We start from the raw sequence: 16,555 nt of genomic DNA on the forward strand, positions 1-16,555 counted from the left end.
AACACTGGTTGGTGGAGCTAAAGCAGCACCCAGGGCCTTCCCCAAGTGCAGGGGCTAGGGGGTAGGTGCGTGGAGAGCACCTGCAGGCTGCCAGCAAGGTGCTCGCTTGCTTTCCTCACCCAACATCAGCTCACTTGCCTCACCCGGTCAGCCTGGGGTGATAAAGATCTCCCCCTTCCTGAGGCAGGGCAGCCCCACACAATGGTGTGAACCGTGGCCCTGCCGGGACGGGCATTGTTTAGAGGCAGAGGAACGGGAAAGAAAAATAATAATAATAATAATTAAACCCCCTAAATAGCTCGTGCAAAGCCAGGTCATGATATCATTGCTGCTCCCTCTGTGTGTGTGCTGCAGCAGCGGAGCACCATGGCTCGCTGCAGTGCTTTTGATGGGAGCAAAGTCCCCCTGCAGCACTGCACCGTCCCACAGTGCGCCCGTGGAGGTGAGTGGTGGGTCCCGACCCTCTGCTCCAGCTCCCCGCCCCATCTCCCCTGCAAACTCAGGGTGCCTGCAAGGGGTGTCTCCTGGGATGGGAGAGCTGCGGTGGGGCTGGCGGGCTTGGACACGTCTTGCAGGGAGGGGAGCAGAGCTGGCAGCACTGATTTACGGGCCAAACTGGAGCCAAGCACGTGCTTTTGGCTAATCACCGGCCTGGGGGGCACAGAATGATAAGCAGCAAGTAGAGACAAGAAGGGACATGGGTGTAAAGCCAGGAATAAGAGACAGAAGTCTGGTTCCTCAGGGCCTGGATTTAACGTCTCTGAAGCACTTGCAATGAGCCGTGCTGCTCAAAAGCCTGCGCCCCCTTGCCTCCGAGTGACCCCCTGCGCTCCACGGAGCAGGGGCTAGGCTGCCCGTCCAGAAGGAGGAAGCGAGAGGGGTCCTGGGGCCTCTGCTGTGTGTGGACCTGGCCTGAAGAGAGCTGTGGCTGAGGCTGGAGATGACACTGGGACCACCGATGTTTCAGGCTGAGCAGGAACAAAGACCAGAAGAAACCAGTCCCCGAAAGAGCCTCCCCCTCCTAGTAAATCCCCCTCCTAGTAAACCTCCGTGGTGGCTGAGCCTGCCACCCCTGGTAAGTTCACATCAGTAAGGCTGGAGCAGGAGGGCTTTTGTCAGCTGTGGAAGCCGGGTTCTGCACGGCCCACATTCTAGCCTTGCCTTTCATGGTAATCAGCCAACAGAGACAATCTGGGTCCTGAGAAATTTCCAGGGGCTGAATGAACACGAGCATGTCCTCACCGACCCCGGTGGGGTGTGGAAGGACACAACTTTGGTGGGCAGATAACTGCGCTGTTGCCCCCCCTGTCTCCCCAGCATGAGGGGAACAAGCCCTACCTGATCTCGGCGCTGCTGGCCGAGCCCTGTCACAGGGGCAGGAACAGGGTGAGGGGAGCGCTGGAGGACAGGGTGTGTGTGGGAATGGCCACAGAACAAAGCCGTGGCAGGGGGACGGGCGCAGCCATGGATCCGGCTCCTATTTTTAGTCCACTTCCTAAGGAAATACAGCACAGGGGCGCCTGCTCGCCCTGGGAGCTTTCCAGCCTCCAAGGAGGCGTTAAGGGGAGCTGCTAGCAGGGTCGGGGTCCGTATGGCTGGCCCCAGCCTTACCAGGAGCCCTCGCACCTCAACACGGTGTGGCCCAGGCCCAGTTCCAGGCCTGGGGCCCTATTGACAAGGCCCAGGCCCCGTTCCCTCAGGACAGGCCGAGGCCCAGGCCCGGTTCCCTGACGACAGGCCCAGCCCCCAGTCCCTCACCACAAGCCCAGGCTGCCGAGCCCCGGCCCCGGCCTGTCTCGCCTGCTGCCCTCCGCTGCCGAGGGACGAAGCCTCGGGGCGGGGCAGGGGAAGGCCGCAGCCCCCAGGGCCCTCCCAGGCCGCCACCGCCACCCCCCTCCTCGGGACCGATGTGGCGCGGCGCGTCCTGACGTCACGTGGCGTCGCGCAGCGATGACGTCCAGGGGCGGGCGACGACGACGGCGGCGGCGCCCGGACTCGGGGCGGGTGGCGGGGCCGGACATGGCGGCGCGGCCCGGCCCGCGGGAAGATGAATAAGGGCTGGCTGGAGCTGGAGAGCGACCCCGGTGAGCAGCGGGGACGGCACCGGGGCGGGGGCCTCTGCGGGCCAGGCCGGGGCCAGGGCTGTGCTGGGGGGCTCAGGGCGGGCAGGCCCGGGGCGGGGGTGGGTGGGTGAAGTTTAGGGGGGTGGACTTGGGGTGTGGGGGGCGTAGGCAGAGTTATGGGGTGCAGGGCTGGAGTGGGGGTGCGTGGGGTGGGAACAAGGGATGGGGAGGTGGCGCGGGGAGAGAAGGGCCTGGGGAGGGAGAGCTGCTGAGGAGGCCGAGAGGGTGCCTGGGGCTGCGGGCGGAGGTCTGGGAGGGCAGGGGAGGGTGTAGGGGTGCGTGGGGCAGGAGTAGTGGGGGTCCTGGGGGGAAGGGGGGCTGTGTGGGGTTGTGGTGTATGGAACATAGCCCGTGGGTGGGTTAGGTAGAGATAATGGGGGTGTAGGGCAGTCAGAAAAGGGGATGATGGGAGGCCAGGTATAGGGGTGCAAGTGCGCTGTGGGGCCAGGGATGGGGTGAACAGAGCTGCAGGAGCATTGTGAGGGCTCAGAGTGGGGCCTGGGCTCTGGTAGCACTTGTACACGGGGTCTGAGGTGCCCCACACACCTCCGTGTGTGTGTGATCTGATAAACCCAGGGGTCTCTGTGGAAAACATCTGAAATGCCATGAAGGTGTAGCATGAAACATTGCCATCGGTTGCAAATATACCCTGAAATATAGTTGAAATACAGGGAGAGGCGTGCGTATGTGGTGCCCCTTGCTACAGAAACAGCTCTGACTGGCGATTTCCCCAGAGCTTTGCGAACGATTGAGGACAACCTGTGTCGCTCGGGAGCACGTGAGGGTGGCATCTCCATCCTGTGCCTGTCAGATCCTGTCATTGCTTTGCAGCTGAGTTAGTGGATCAAACCGTCTGCCCCAGGTAGCCCAGGAAAGGTGCTGAAGAGCCCAGTATGGTGCCTGAGCAGCCGGGAGCAAGGTGGTCACAGGTGTCCCCTTCCCACTGCATCGGAGAAGGTTATTTCTGTCATGAAGTCCCGGAGTTTGTTTCGCAGTTAGGATTTGAGGGCCTAAGCCAGCACCAGCTGGGGTATTGGCTGAGCATTGTTTTAACGCGTCTGAGTTGCCATGGTGCGATTTGGGGTCATCCTCTGGGAGGCCGAGAGCTGCTCTTTAGGGTGTGGTGGTGTGTTTTTGAGGCGGTGGGTGAGGAAATTTGACTCGTGGCATTATACTTGTCTTCCTGCACTCAGCGAAGGATTCTGTCTGCTGTCGGTCACACAGTCAGCCCACGTTTTGCTGCTCTCTATCCTCTTTTTACTGGTACTCGGGAATTGCCAAAATCGTTCCCATCCTCCCCCTTCTGCTTCATCGTGATGATGCCAAAGACGGGACATGGTTTGGATTCTCGCACCAGGGAGGGAAGGTTATTTTCTTGGAAGATTGTCTGGGCAGAGGCGAGCTCTCAGCACGCCGCAGCTGAGCTCCTTCAGCTATGTGGAGGGTCGGATGCAGTGGTGGGAGTGGGACAGCGGTTAGGAATGACCTGTGTGCTGCTGTGAGCCTTCGGCACGTGCCATAAACTGCTTGGCCCTTGCCACGGGGCTTGGGACTGAAAGCTTTTGGTGCTTTACTGGTTGGGAAAGGTTGGTAGATCCAGATGTGGGCTGTCTGCCACGGCTGCTGAGTGGAGAGGGGAGCCTTGGGAACTTTGAGGCTGCTGGTGTAGTGTTGCGTGTGCTTGTGGACACCGCAATGTTTCCTCCAGCTGACCCAAATAATTTGGAATGGGGGTTTCAGGTGTATTCCATGAGTGATCACAGCAGCAGGACTATGCCTTTTGTGGGTGCTGAGGTAATGTGAAATGCTGAAATGAACTGGAGAAAAACTGCAGTTGGAAGGGACCCCTGGAAGTCTTTGACCCAAAGCAGAGCTAACTTCAAAGGTAGTTCAGGTCGCTTATGGACATGTCTGGTTGAGTTTGAATACGCACAAGGAGATTTCTTCACCCCAGTCCCAGGGCTGACCGTGATGTTCATGAAGAATTGTTTTTTCCTGGGTGTGTGGTCAGAATTTCTCTTGCTGAACCTTGTTCCGGTCACTTCTTGTCCTTTCACGGTGCACTCGGAGAAGTCTGGCTTCATCCTCTCTCTGACTCCCCAGCGATGTTGATTAGATGGGAGGAAAACATGCCATGGCTGACTTCCTTCAGTGCAGCCCTGCTGGTCTGACGCACGGTCCTGGAGAGATGCCGTGGTGATGTGGGAGTGCTCTGGGCTGAGCTTGGGAGTCTCGCTTGGTCTTCTTCTTCTGGCGGTACCTGTGGGAGCAGCGCTGCTTTCAGCAGCAGGTTGTGTTCCCAAGGCCTCCCTCTGATGCAAATCTTCACTGGCTGCGAGGCAGAGCTTGCGATATGGTTCATGTCTTCCCATGTCACACGTGTTTTGCCATGATCAGTAGACTGTAGCTGTTGAAACTGGAGCCTGAGTGAGGCTTTTGACTTTGGCGGAAGATTTGCAGTTGAGAGACGCTACCTGTAAACAGCTGCGACTCCTGCTTCTGTAACGGAGACCATCTAAAGAGGGAACAAGAGCCATGTTGAGCATCTGAAGACCCTTATGGTCTGCAAGGACTGCTTGCCCTAAAGGGATTGCTGCGAAGAAGGCGGTGAGGCTGCGGCGCTGCCTGAAGGCTCTGTAGATGTCACCTGTACGACACAGCCCTCCACGGTGTCAAGTACTTTGAGCGAAAACATCTCTGTCAGAAAGGTGCTGGGGTTTGGTGTAACGGCGTTGCAGTGAGGAGGCTGTCGCTGGTTTGAAGCATGTTATTTCCGTAGCATGTTTCTTCCCACTGACAATTTTATAAGAAATACAATGTTTTCTGATAAATTAATGAAGACTTTTTGCTCCCAGAAGTTTCCTCCCTGATGTAGTCATTTTGGCTTTGGTGTGGAAGCCCCTCGGGCGCTTCCCTTCTTGACTGAGCCACTTACATCAGGTTCTTTAAATCCATTGCTTACAGGGATGTTTCTCAGGATTGAATTCTTCTTATTGATGTTCCCTGGACTTCCTCCCAGTTTTCAGAAAGAAGCAGATTTATTATTCCAGTCTTGAGCTCACTAACTGCACATGCAGGGGGACTGCCTGAAAATTGGGCTGACTGCCTTGCTGTGGCATTGTAGTGGAAGCTGCTGATCACTTGCTGATGTCTAATAATCCTTCCGTGTCTTTGCCATTGTATCTGTATCCCTAGTTAAGTCCTTCTGTATCGGGTATTTTGTAGTCACTGGAGATTTGGTCCCCTGGGAGACAGGGAGATGAAGATGAGCCTTTTGGCCTTCGGACTTCCCCGCAGCCCTGTTGCTCTGAGCTGGCTTTCCCTTCACTGGCTGTCTTTCACTAACAAGAACATAAATTATCTTCTTTTAAAATATCCTGTGATCTACTCAGCTGCATTTCCCTCCAGTTAGAAGCATGTGTGTCATTTAGGTCGTCCCTGCTGCTGTTCGTGGTGGGGATTTACTTCTTGGCAGGTCATCTGCAGTGGGTCAGGGTGTTGAAGGTACGTCCGGCTTCATTGGTCTCTGGCAGGAGAGGGTTGGTTCAGGTCCTCTCGAGGAAGAGGGTGATGAATGGACATGGGGGGATGAAGGGAGCCGGAGCACCTCTGTAGTGAGCCAGGCCTCAAAAACTGCTGCTGGGGAGACAGCGTGATCCTGGGGTTGCTCTTCTGTGGTTTTTCTGGCTGCGCCTTGGCCTGTGACCACATGGGACCTTTGGGGGCCGGTAGCAGTAGGTTTCCTCTCTGCTGTCTTCATCCAGAAATAACCTGTTGGTTTTGTTCCTTTCCAGGTCTCTTCACACTCCTGGTCGAAGATTTTGGTGAGTGCAAGAAACCTTCCTGGGAGGTTGGTTTTGTGCTTGACGTTACTCCATGTTCTTTCTGGTGGGCTTTACACCAGCTTCTGCCCTTTGTTTGTAGGAGTCAAGGGAGTGCAGGTTGAAGAGATTTATGATCTGCAGAGCAAGTGCCAGGGGTAAGTCATAGGTGTGAAAGTCTGAGTTTTATTAAGCAGAATGCGTCTGTGGGCCTGGGGACTCATCTCCAGGTGTTCAGAAGGGCTTGTGTGAGCTTGTAGGCCGTGGAGGTCAGCATTGTAAGTGATGAACCAGGAGCGCTTCATCAGGTTTGGGGCAGATGGGCAATCTCATGCCTTGAGAAAGACCTCATGGGGCAGGTGGGGGACTTACTTCAAGGGATTCATCTCCCTTTCTCCACGGAGAGGTGCAGCGCCAACCAGCGTGCTTGAGTGTGGGCTTTCTCCCTGTCTCAGTGCTTTGAAATGGCTTTGAGGCTGTTTTTTTCTTAAAAGCCATTGTCTGAACTCGTCTCGAAAGTGAATACAACGTATATTTAAAAGGAGGGGTAATTTGGTGGTCAGGAACTATTCTGCAGGTTGGTCAGTGTCCAGAGGTGAATTTCACCTCTCATTTCTCTGTGTTGATTCTTTTAAGACCAGTCAAACCCCACAGTTTTCAAGCTTGATTGTTGTCTGAGCCCAGAGCATCAGTGCAGGAGAGTGTATTTGGTAATGTGGGATCTGTGGCAGGGCTGGTCACTTCCAGAAAGATGGGGCTGGTGGTTCTGCGTTTCCTCTCTCTTTGCTCTACCTGTGCTTTGAAACAGAATGTTTCTGGTGCTGGGCAGAGCAGCCCCGCTGCTGTGGTCCGTCCAAAACGATGCAGCTGCTGACTTCTCTCCGCAGCCCTGTGTATGGGTTCATCTTCCTGTTCAAGTGGATTGAGGAGCGCAGATCACGCCGGAAGGTCTCTACCCTGGTGGATGAGACGTCGGTGATTGACGATGACATCGTTAATAACATGTTCTTTGCTCACCAGGTCAGGCAAGGGGAAAGTGCGTGTGTGGGTGTCTCATGTGACACCTCAGGGAAGCAATGTTGTTCTGAGAGGCTGCGCTGCTCTTGGTCCTGAGGGCAACTCCTCTTTCCTGGGAGTCTCTGCCCTGAGCTCCAGGTTGGAGGGAATCCAGTGAGGGCTGTGAGCAGATGCTCATGGGGCATGGTGTGGCTTGCTAAATGAGACTGACCTCCTCCCTTCCTTTGAGAGCTGAGGTCAAGTCGCTGCTCTCACAAGTTGTACTTTTCAATTGATTATTGTCGACTCTGAGGGGTTGTTGAAGGGTTGCCTTGTTCTGGCTGATTAAGATGGTCCTCGTGTCACCCTCCAGCTGATCCCTAATTCCTGTGCCACCCATGCCCTGCTGAGCGTCCTCCTAAACTGCAACAATGTTGACCTGGGCCCTACACTGAGCCGCATGAAGGATTTCACCAAAGGATTTAGCCCTGAGGTAGGCATGGGGGTGAGCGGGACTGTGTGCGGGTGGCGCATGTGGATCTGTCTCTCGCTCCCCTCTCAGGATGGTGCTCTAATGAACTGGCTCCTTTCCAGTCCCTCCTGGCTGCACGCTGTATCAGTATTGCCTCTGCTCTCTCATCTTCCTACCTTGCTGTGCTCAGAGCTCTGATCTCCTTCTGCTGGGCACAGCTCTGAGCCTTCTATCATGTTATTCCCCAGCCCAGGTGCATTCTCTAAGTCTGTGATCAAAAGTTCTTGCTCCTACCTTCAGATCTATCTCGAAGTCTGTGTTTGTCTCTAACTGTAACTTCTGTAGCAGAAATTGTGTGTTCTTTTCATCTTGGGTTTTACCTAAAATTCTGCAGAGCAGAGGGTGTGCCTGAAAGTTGCTCTCCCAGTCCTGTGTATGGGTGGAGGGAGTGGGGAGCCGGTGGGTGAAGCATTTTGTTTGTTTCCTGTCACTTCTCAGTTGTTTTCCTCTCCTGCTCTTTGCTGCAGAGTAAAGGCTATGCCATCGGCAATGCCCCAGAGCTGGCCAAGGCCCATAACAGCCATGCCAGGTGAGTGAGGGGTCTGTCGCAGCTCACTTCCACTGGAGGAGGCAGACTCTCCACTGACCTCTCGCCTCTCTCGCCCTCGCAGGCCGGAGCCACGGCACTTGCCGGAAAAGCAGAATGGTATCAGCGCTGTGCGAACCATGGAGGCTTTTCATTTTGTCAGTTATGTCCCCATCAAGGGACGGCTGTTTGAGCTGGATGGGCTGAAGGTCTATCCCATTGACCATGGTAAGAGCCTGCCTGTCCCTACTCGTGACACAGTCAAACAGACACCCTGGTATGCACAAATATGTGTGTGTTATTTTGCATTGCCACCAAGCGTTAGCTAATGCTTGTGGAGAATTCCTCCAATGGCTCTCAGATTTGTCCTGAGTTTTGATAGCTCATTTTGGAGCCTATGCACTGAGGACTGTGTCTAGAAGGCAATTATTATTAAACGCATTGCATTGCTTTTTCCAGCCTTGCCATTTTCCTCCCCAGTTGCTCAGGGTCATGAGGTCCTTCTGCAGATCTGAAATAACTCGGTATCACAAGCAGAATTTGTCTCCTCCTTACCCTTTTCTTGTGCCAAGTAACTGCGGTGTGTTGAGGCACAAGGTCCCAGTGCAGATTGCAGCAGGCTGCTCAGGTTACTCCCTGTTCTTGACCACTAGTTCTGTCTTTTAGACATTTATCCCCACTAGGACTTTGCTTCTCTCTGTCAGACCCTTTGGTAAGGTGCTCACTTCGTGTACTTCAGTTACTTAAGTATGGCACCAGGTCCAGCGGCAGGTGGATGCCAGCAGGAGCTGGGATTTCCTTGGACTTTGTGAGCCCAGAGCCTGTGAATTGCTTGTGGTCTGTAGGGTTCAAAATTCACGTTTCTGCCCTGCAGACAGCTCACATTTTCCATTCGGAAGGCAGAGGCAGGGTGTTCCACGTATGGGCTGGCAGCGTGGTCCTTCTGCCTCCTGGGCCCCTTGTTGGCTTGCTCCCTGGTATGTAAGGGAGCCATGAGATTGCCTCTCGTGAGGGTGGCAGGATCTGCTCTGCCAGTCTGAAGCAGGAGCCTTGGCCTGCTTTGCTAAGTCCAGCTCTGTCTTGTTACTGCAGGGCCATGGGCTGACGATGAGGAATGGACGGACAAAGCCAGGAGAGTCATCATGGAGCGCATCGGCCTGGCCACTGCAGGGTAACGTCCCAGGCCATGCCGCAGGCGCTGGCCCCTTGCCATTTTTCCTTGGATGATTTCTGCTGCGGTCTCTGTATGACGAGCTGTGGAAGTGGGGGTGGAGGGTGTTGTTTGGGGAGAGGTGCAGGTATACTGCCTCCTTGCCTCCTCTTGCCTGCAGTTTGCCTGCCTTCAGAGCATGCAGAGAAGCTGCACTCTGTGACGCAGAGTCCCTGCGAATGGCCGCACAGGACGAGAGTGGCCAGATGAGGTCCCTGTTAGCTTGAGCCTATAGGAGGAATGGTGCTTCTGGTCCTGAACTGGGCCTCTTGGATGCTTAGGCATGAGGGTGACGAAGCAGTGGCACAGGTTGCCCAGAGAGGTTGTGGAGTCTCCATCCTTGGAGATACTCAAAAGCCACCTGGATGTGTTCTTGGGCAACCAGCTCTGGAACAGATGACCTCCACAGGCTCCTTCTCCCCCTCAACCAACCTGTGACTCTGTGAAGGGTGTTTTGTGTTGAGGCTGAAGCAACCTTGCTCACTTCTTCAGCCAGCGTGAAGTTGACTTGGTTTTGGGGGAAGAGCCTCCTGTGTGTTGGTGTTAAATGCCAGGGCAGGCGGGGTGCTGCCTGGACGGAGCCCGCAGGAGGTGTACAGGGTCTGGTTGGCAGCCTGCCGACCCCCCTTTGCCGGAAGACAGGCTTTTCACCGCCAGCTCGTGGCTGATGTCTGCTGTCCCTCCCTGCAGGGAGCCGTACCATGACATCCGCTTCAACCTGATGGCGGTGGTGCCTGATCGGAGGATGAAGTATGAGTCCAAACTGCACATCCTGAAGATGAACCGCCAGACTGTGCTGGAGGCCTTGCAGCAGGTGGGACAACCCAAGCCCTGAGGGTGTGTGAGCCTGGGTTGGGAATAGGCTCTGTTTTCAGGGCATCTCCCTGTGCTGTGGGGTCCCTGGATTTTGGGTTTTTTTTTTGGCCTCGGGAAGTGTCTTCTGGGAAGAGGAGACTTTAACCACTCTCGCTGGTTGGCCTTTTGCTGCTCACTTGAGAGGTTATCCATGGCATTGTCAGCTGATTGTGCACATGGACGCTGAGCAGTTGGCTCACCCTCACGAGTTCTTCTGCAGTGCTCAGATGGGAGGGATGTGGTTTGGGTCACACTGGTCCAGCACTTAGTTTCTATCTGTCATTTGCCTTCAAGCTTATCCGAGTAACTCAGCCTGAGCTGATCCAGACCCAGAAGTCTCAGGAGTCTCAGCCTCCTGAAGAGGCAAAGCCAGCCAGCAGCAAGACCATGACTCCAGAGAGCACCCATCCAGGTAGACCCCCATACCAGTGGTGTTGCCAGCCAGCCAGTCTGGCCTGCCGTGGAGTGAGCACAGGCTGATGACAATGGCTGGCTGACCTGGAGCTTGAGGCAGTTTTATGGTCAGCTTCACCTTCTTTTCTCCAAGCCCAGCAACGTGCACTCTGTGCTGGGGTGTGGTAGATGTCTCTGTGCCTGGGAGAAGCATTGGGAGTGATGCAGAGCTTGAAAATGGGAGGGCTTAAGCTTGGGGACACTGGTAATAGCTGGAGGTGGAATGGGAAGTAGCTCTTCTGCTACATGGGCTGGGCAAGGGGTGGCAGGACATTGAGTAAAAAGTGACGGTGCTGGTCACGAAAGGCTGTGCTATGCTTGTATGGCAGATGGCACCGATGAGCTTGCCAGCCAGGGCCACCCTGCGGCCATCCAGAGCCCACCCAACAAATCCAAACCTGTGGCAAAGGCGTCAGCGAGCAGTATCAACGGGGTGCCTCCAGCAAACCCCAACCCCATTGTGCAGAGGTTGCCAGCCTTCCTGGATAATCACAACTATGCCAAGTCCCCCATGCAGGTAGGCTGGAGCTCCAGGCCAGCGGCCTGCCCGACCCGAGCCGAGTCCCTCACCTCCATGGGTCTATGGCTTTCAGCCAAAGCCCATCCCCTGCCTTGCAGCCTGCCTACCCTTGTGCTAACCCAGGCTGGAAGGTGAGAGGGTAAATAAAGACTGCCCTGGCGTTCATGTGTGTCAGCTGAGCAAGCAGGGAAGAGTCCCGCATCTCCTCTCGAAAGGGGCAAGCCCCAGGCGTCGGCTGGATTGAGAATGTGTCTGCTGGGTTCCTCCTCAACCCACTGCTGGCAGGCTGTCAGTGACCATGTTTTGCAGGAGGAGGAAGACCTTGCGGCAGGAGTGGGTCGCAGCCGGGTCCCAGTCCGACAGCACCAGCAGTACTCGGACGATGAGGATGACTACGATGATGATGAGGAGGAGGAAGTTCGTAACACCAGCTCGGCCATCAGGTGACGGCTTGAGCTGAGGGTGGGAGGCAGGGAGCTGGTGTTTGCAGAACTGCCAGCGGTGACTTCCAGATTTCTTTCCTGAGCGCTGGTAGTTGTGATAAAGCCTGCATCTGTGAGTGCAATTAGGGCTGTTCTCTTCATCTGCTGTGTTACTGTTCACTCCCTGGATTTTGTGAAGCCCTTCTGTAGCTCTTCACAAGCAACCCTGAATTTTGGCTGCCTTGAGTATAACTCTACTGAGAGCAGGCTTTGGGGAACCCGAGTTCCCCAATGCAGATTGCCAGGTCAACTCCTGGTGACAGTCTTGGTGTGCTCGGACTGCTGTGAAGGTCAGGAAGGTGGGGTCACAGTGAAGGCACTTGGGGCTTCTGGAAGAAGAGCAGGGGGTATGCGGCACCCTGTGCCCCCCAGCTGTGTGGGGATACCCGCAGCTGAGTGGTTCAGTGGTGTTGGGGTGCTGCCAGAGAAGCTGGTGGCAGTGGGGGTGACCTAGAAATGTTTCAGGCAGACAGCCTGGAGTGCTGAGTGCAGAGCTGGCAGCACCCACGCTGGGCCCCCACCTCCCTCCACCAGGTACTCACCTTCCCCACTGTGTTCTTGGACAGGTACAAAAGGAAAGGACAGGTAAAGCAAGAGCATGTGGCGGGGGCTGCGGATGGCCAGCTCTCCGTCCTCCAGCCCAACACTATCAACGTCCTGGCTGAGAAGCTGAAGGAATCTCAAAAGGATCTTTCCATCCCCCTGTCCATCAAGACGAGCAGCGGAGGTGCTGCCGTGGCGGTGGTCACCCACTCCCAGCCCTCTCCCACCCCCAGCAACGAGAGCACAGACACAGCCTCCGAGATCGGCAGCGCCTTCAACTCCCCGCTGCGCTCTCCCATCCGCTCGGCCAACCCCACCCGTCCCTCCAGCCCCGTCACCTCCCACATCTCCAAGGTGCTCTTTGGCGAGGAGGACGGCCTGCTGCGCGTTGACTGCATGCGCTACAACCGGGCCGTCAGGGACCTGGGGCCTGTTATCAGCACCGGCGTGCTGCACCTCACGGAGGATGGCATGTTCTGCCCGCTGGCTGTTGCAGGTAGGTGCCTGCCAGCTTTTGGGGGGGGTGGCATCTCCCCTGTGGTGAGGGGGCAGTGTCTTTCGACTTTGGGAGTGGATACTGGTCCTTTGCGATGGCTCCTAATGCTTCCTTTCCCTGTGTGTAGATGGGGGGAAAAGCTCCCCCCCTTCCATCAAACCCAGTGAAGAGACCCCGGTCGCAATCAAACTGGACGAGAAGGAGGGCTGTGAGGCCAGTGACAGCAAAGAGAAGGTGGGACTTGGCAGGACCAGTGATCACCCTGGGGGGGAAAAGTATTCTCCCAAGGTGAGTTTTGTGCTGCGACAGCCCTGGGAACGTGGAGCTCCCTGCGCTCACCCAGAGACGCAGCAGTGCTGGCAGCGACCAAACCGCATGTGCACGCTGTCCCGCTCGCGTGTCACCGCAGCCATGCCTTGAGGCACAGGGAGTGCAGGGTTTGTGGCTTGCGTCACCTCGGGGACATTTGCCTTGGCAGTGGGCCGAGCTGCTGTCTCCCGCAGTTGGGATGTTCGGTGTGCAGTGCTCTCTTTTGGGTCAGAGGCTGGTGGGACCCCACACCCCCAAATCCCAGCCTGCTGGTGACTTTACTGCCTGTCTCTGCTCTCCAGACAGAGACAGGACCAGGCTCAGGCAGCACAAGCGCATCAAGGGCTCCCTGGAGGAGAGTTTGGTAGAAACTGTTTTACTCAAAAGGGAAGAACCAGGCCCTGGGGTGTTTCTCAGGCATGCACAAAACACTGCCCCTGTCCCAGAGAATCAGGTACATGGGGCTGGGCCAGGCTCAGGCAGAACCCAGCTCCCCAGGGCTGGCTGTAGTGCTCTCTGATTGATCACCCTCTGACTCAGAAATTCCCTACAATGACCTTTTTTCTTTTTTTTTTCGTCCGGCAAGTGTTTTTTGCTTTGATGACTTCTCCCTTTCCCAGCACAGAGAGAAACACCCACCAGCTCACCCCGCTGGCTCCTGGGCTGTGGCAGGGGTCTGTCTGCTCATGTTTGCTCTGCTTGAACCTGGCAGGAGCTGCTGGCACTGCTGAAGTGCGTGGAGGCAGAGATTGCGAACTACGAGGCCTGCCTGAAGGAAGAGGTGGAGAAGAGGAAGAAATTCAAGGTGTGTTTGATGGCTTGTTTGTGTTGCCAGTTTAGCTCCCTGAAGGCTTCTGTCTGGGGTGCCTTTGTGTCAAAGCCGAGAGAGAGTGGTTCAGCTGAGAACTGCAATGGGGAGCATTTGGGGTCCTTTTCCTGTTACCAACCAGCCCTCTGGGGCAGAGCTCCTGCCAGGACAGAGTGAAGCCCCTGGGCAGCACTAACTAGCTTGTGGAGGGTGGTGGAGCACTGCAGCTGAACATCAGCACTGACAGGAGGGAGGGGGAAAGTCTCTACCCCAAGGCCTGGCAGAATTCCTCCACTGCCAACCTTGCCTCTTCTCAGCTGCCCTTTGTGGAAAATGCTGGTATCTGGGCTGGGATGGAGACAGTCCCAATTGTGCACTGGCCTGGGCTGGGCTGGGAAGTGGGTCCCTTCCTGCTCTGGTCTCCTTGGCCTGTGGGCTGGGCCAGGCATGCTAATCCCTTGCCCCCTGTTAGCCTTGAGCTCTCCTTTCTGCCTGCAACCCGTTCATGGATTAGTTGTGCATTTGTCATCTCTTTGTAGATCGATGATCAGAGGAGAACCCACAACTATGACGAGTTCATCTGTACCTTCATCTCTATGCTGGCCCAGGAAGGTGAGCTGTGCTGTGCTGCTGAGGGGACGAAGCGTGGGGTTCAGATTCAGCTGGGGGAGCCGCACTGAGCCGGGCAGAGCAGCAGCTGGGAACCTGGGAAGCTCACCCTGCCCTGCTCCCTGTTCTGCCAGGCCTGGGGCATGAGGTAGTGCTCAGTGTGGGGAGCCACACGTCTCTGCTGTGTGTCCTGACTTTATAATTCTGGGAGGAGCCTGCTGATGGGTTTTGGGCGAGAGAGGGAGGGCTGCACTCCGGCATGGGCAGTACCAGCACAGAGCATGCCTGTCTGCCTCTCCCCCTGCAGGCATGCTGGCAAGTCTCGTGGAGCAGAACATCTCGGTCCGCAGGCGGCAGGGAGTCAGCATCGGCCGTCTGCACAAGCAGAGGAAGCCGGACCGCCGGAAACGCTCCCGCCCATATAAAGCCAAGCGTCAGTAGCCTGGGGGTCAAGACTGTGAGAAGCAGCAGCTGGGCTTTGTGGCTTTGGGCAGTGGCACTTGGATCTATGCTACCTTTTGCCCAAGGAAGAGGGACCACAGCGACAAGCCCTCGGCCGAGGTGGAGCCTGGGGACAAAGAGAAATGGGGTTTTCCTCTGAGCCCGAGTTGTGAAAGGCGGGAACGTGTTGTCTTGAGGGGAGTCCCTGCAGCTGCAGCGCAAGGCAAGCTGGAGTGCCCAGCTGCCTGGCTGTGCCACGGCAGTGCCCAGCTGCCATCGGCCTCTGTCTTGGTGCTGTGGGAAGAGCCCACCCGGCCGGTGGTGGGTCTGGTGTTGTGGGAACACTGGTGCTGCTGACGCGAGGCTGTGCAGGCTGCAGCTGGCTGTGGCTTGTGTCCTCCTGCGTCCAGGCCTTCAGCTCTGTGCCTCCCCAGGACATTCGTGTCTGTGTTTTCTATCCCTCTCCCTCCCTTCCCCAAATTTATTTTTGGTTCTGACCCACGCTTTGGCTGTTGCTGAGCGAGGCAGCTCTGGGACAGAGCCCGTTCTCTTGCACCCACCCCCTGCTGCACTGCCTCGTTCCCAGAGCTGGCTGATGCATGGCCAGGCAAGTCCTGCCTTGCCCTGCTGTCTGCTCTGGGGGTGGCAACACCCCCTGCCAGCACGGCCAGGCTCCCCCCTGGGCCTTGGCAGCCCCATTGCCGGATGAGGATGAGTGGGCCCATCCCTGGAGCTGGGCCTTGTGCCTGCCCCTCTGTGGTGGTGCTGGGGGGCGGCGCGTGGCTCTGCTGCCACCACTGCTTTCCTAGGGACCAGCTCTGTGGCCCTGGCAGTGCCTGTGGGTCACGCAGAGTTGCTCCAGGCCCAGTCCCCAGAGAAACCCCTGTGAATTATGAACAGACCAAGTTCATAGGCTGGCCTTGGTGCTGCTGGGCATGGTGCTGGGGTGGACGCTGGATGCGAAGTCACTTGGTGCCCTTAGTGAAGCCTTTCAGCGTGGGGAGAGGTGACTGGTGGCTGTAATGCTCAAGGTGGGACAGGGACTGCAGAGGCAGGAAGAAGCAGTGGAGGGAGCCCAAAGCTACTCCTCCTGTCCAGGCTGCTCACTGGCCGCAAACCCAGAGCCTGCTGGTGCGGGTGGCAGCCTGTTCCCCACCGCAGCACGTGGGCCTGGCCTGCCTCTCGCCTGCTGCCTCCTCCCAGCGCTGCCAGTGCTCCTGTGCGTGGTGTTTTCCTGTCTGTCCTCAGCAGCGTGGCAGAAGTCTCAGAAGCCAGAGGTCAGCACCTCTTCCCAGAGGTGTCCTGAGGTGTAGCTGGGCCCAGGGGAGCTGCCACAGGAGAAGACTGAATTTTGCAAATGTGCAAATTTGTACAGATCTTGACTATGGAATGAAACCGTTATTTTGGTATTTGTTGAAGGGAAGAAAATCCTTCTGTCTCTTGCTGTGTCTGATATCAAGTCCTGTAAATAATGGATCTGTCTGAAGGAATAAAGCTATCCTGTAACAGCTGGCCAAGGGAGAGGTGTGTGAGGGAAGGGAGAGTGGCGTGTGTGCAGCTGGGAGCACCGAGTGCTTGCTCCGGGCCACACTGCCCCTGCTGGCCGCTCTTCTGTGGTGCCAAAACCTTGTAATTGTGGGGATTGCAACAGCACCAGATGAATGGGATACTGGTGGAGTGGAGCTCAATTTATTGACACAGCTGAGGGCAGGAGGAGAGGGGGAGTGGCTGCTGCCAGTCAGCACTTGACTCCTGCTGCTTACCTCTGTGCAGGATGGCAGAGGCCATGGCTGAGGCCCTCAGCTGGGATGCTTCCTGGGCTGAGTGGGTT

The 16,555-nt window shown here is 56.5% G+C and overlaps 1 protein-coding gene across 2 annotated transcripts; it reads left to right on the forward strand.

Annotated features, from left to right (window-relative positions):
• The first annotated feature begins 2,014 nt into the window (after positions 1 to 2,014).
• Positions 2,015 to 16,236, forward strand: BAP1 (BRCA1 associated deubiquitinase 1). Of its 2 annotated transcripts, none has more exons than XM_086469762.1 (17): positions 2,015 to 2,084; positions 5,918 to 5,947; positions 6,048 to 6,102; positions 6,832 to 6,964; positions 7,314 to 7,433; positions 7,940 to 8,001; positions 8,084 to 8,226; positions 9,091 to 9,169; positions 9,899 to 10,022; positions 10,358 to 10,475; positions 10,846 to 11,033; positions 11,346 to 11,479; positions 12,085 to 12,557; positions 12,685 to 12,845; positions 13,579 to 13,671; positions 14,214 to 14,286; positions 14,591 to 16,236. In XM_086469762.1, exons 1-17 carry the CDS (start codon positions 2,048 to 2,050, stop codon positions 14,722 to 14,724), a joined length of 2,157 nt encoding a protein of 718 aa, XP_086325888.1. In that variant the 5' UTR covers positions 2,015 to 2,047; the 3' UTR covers positions 14,725 to 16,236. The 2 variants fall into 2 exon arrangements, with proteins under 2 accessions (XP_086325888.1, XP_086325889.1); XM_086469763.1 differs by having other exon boundaries at positions 9,953 to 10,022.
• Positions 16,237 to 16,555: the final 319 nt, after the last annotated feature.

The sequence above is a fragment of the Leptosomus discolor genome, chromosome 9 (assembly GCF_034619465.1).
Source record: "Leptosomus discolor isolate bLepDis1 chromosome 9, bLepDis1.hap2, whole genome shotgun sequence".
NCBI classification, from domain to species: domain Eukaryota; kingdom Metazoa; phylum Chordata; class Aves; order Leptosomiformes; family Leptosomidae; genus Leptosomus; species Leptosomus discolor.

Bases quoted from the DNA above. Each gene is read 5' to 3' on its own strand.
- BAP1 (XM_086469762.1), top strand. From the start codon at position 2,048: ATGAATAAGGGCTGGCTGGAGCTGGAGAGCGACCCCG. The intron at 7,434-7,939 runs GTAGGCATGGGG...TCTTTGCTGCAG, and splicing joins CCAAAGGATTTAGCCCTGAG to AGTAAAGGCTATGCCATCGG. The intron at 11,034-11,345 runs GTAGGCTGGAGC...CATGTTTTGCAG, and splicing joins ATGCCAAGTCCCCCATGCAG to GAGGAGGAAGACCTTGCGGC.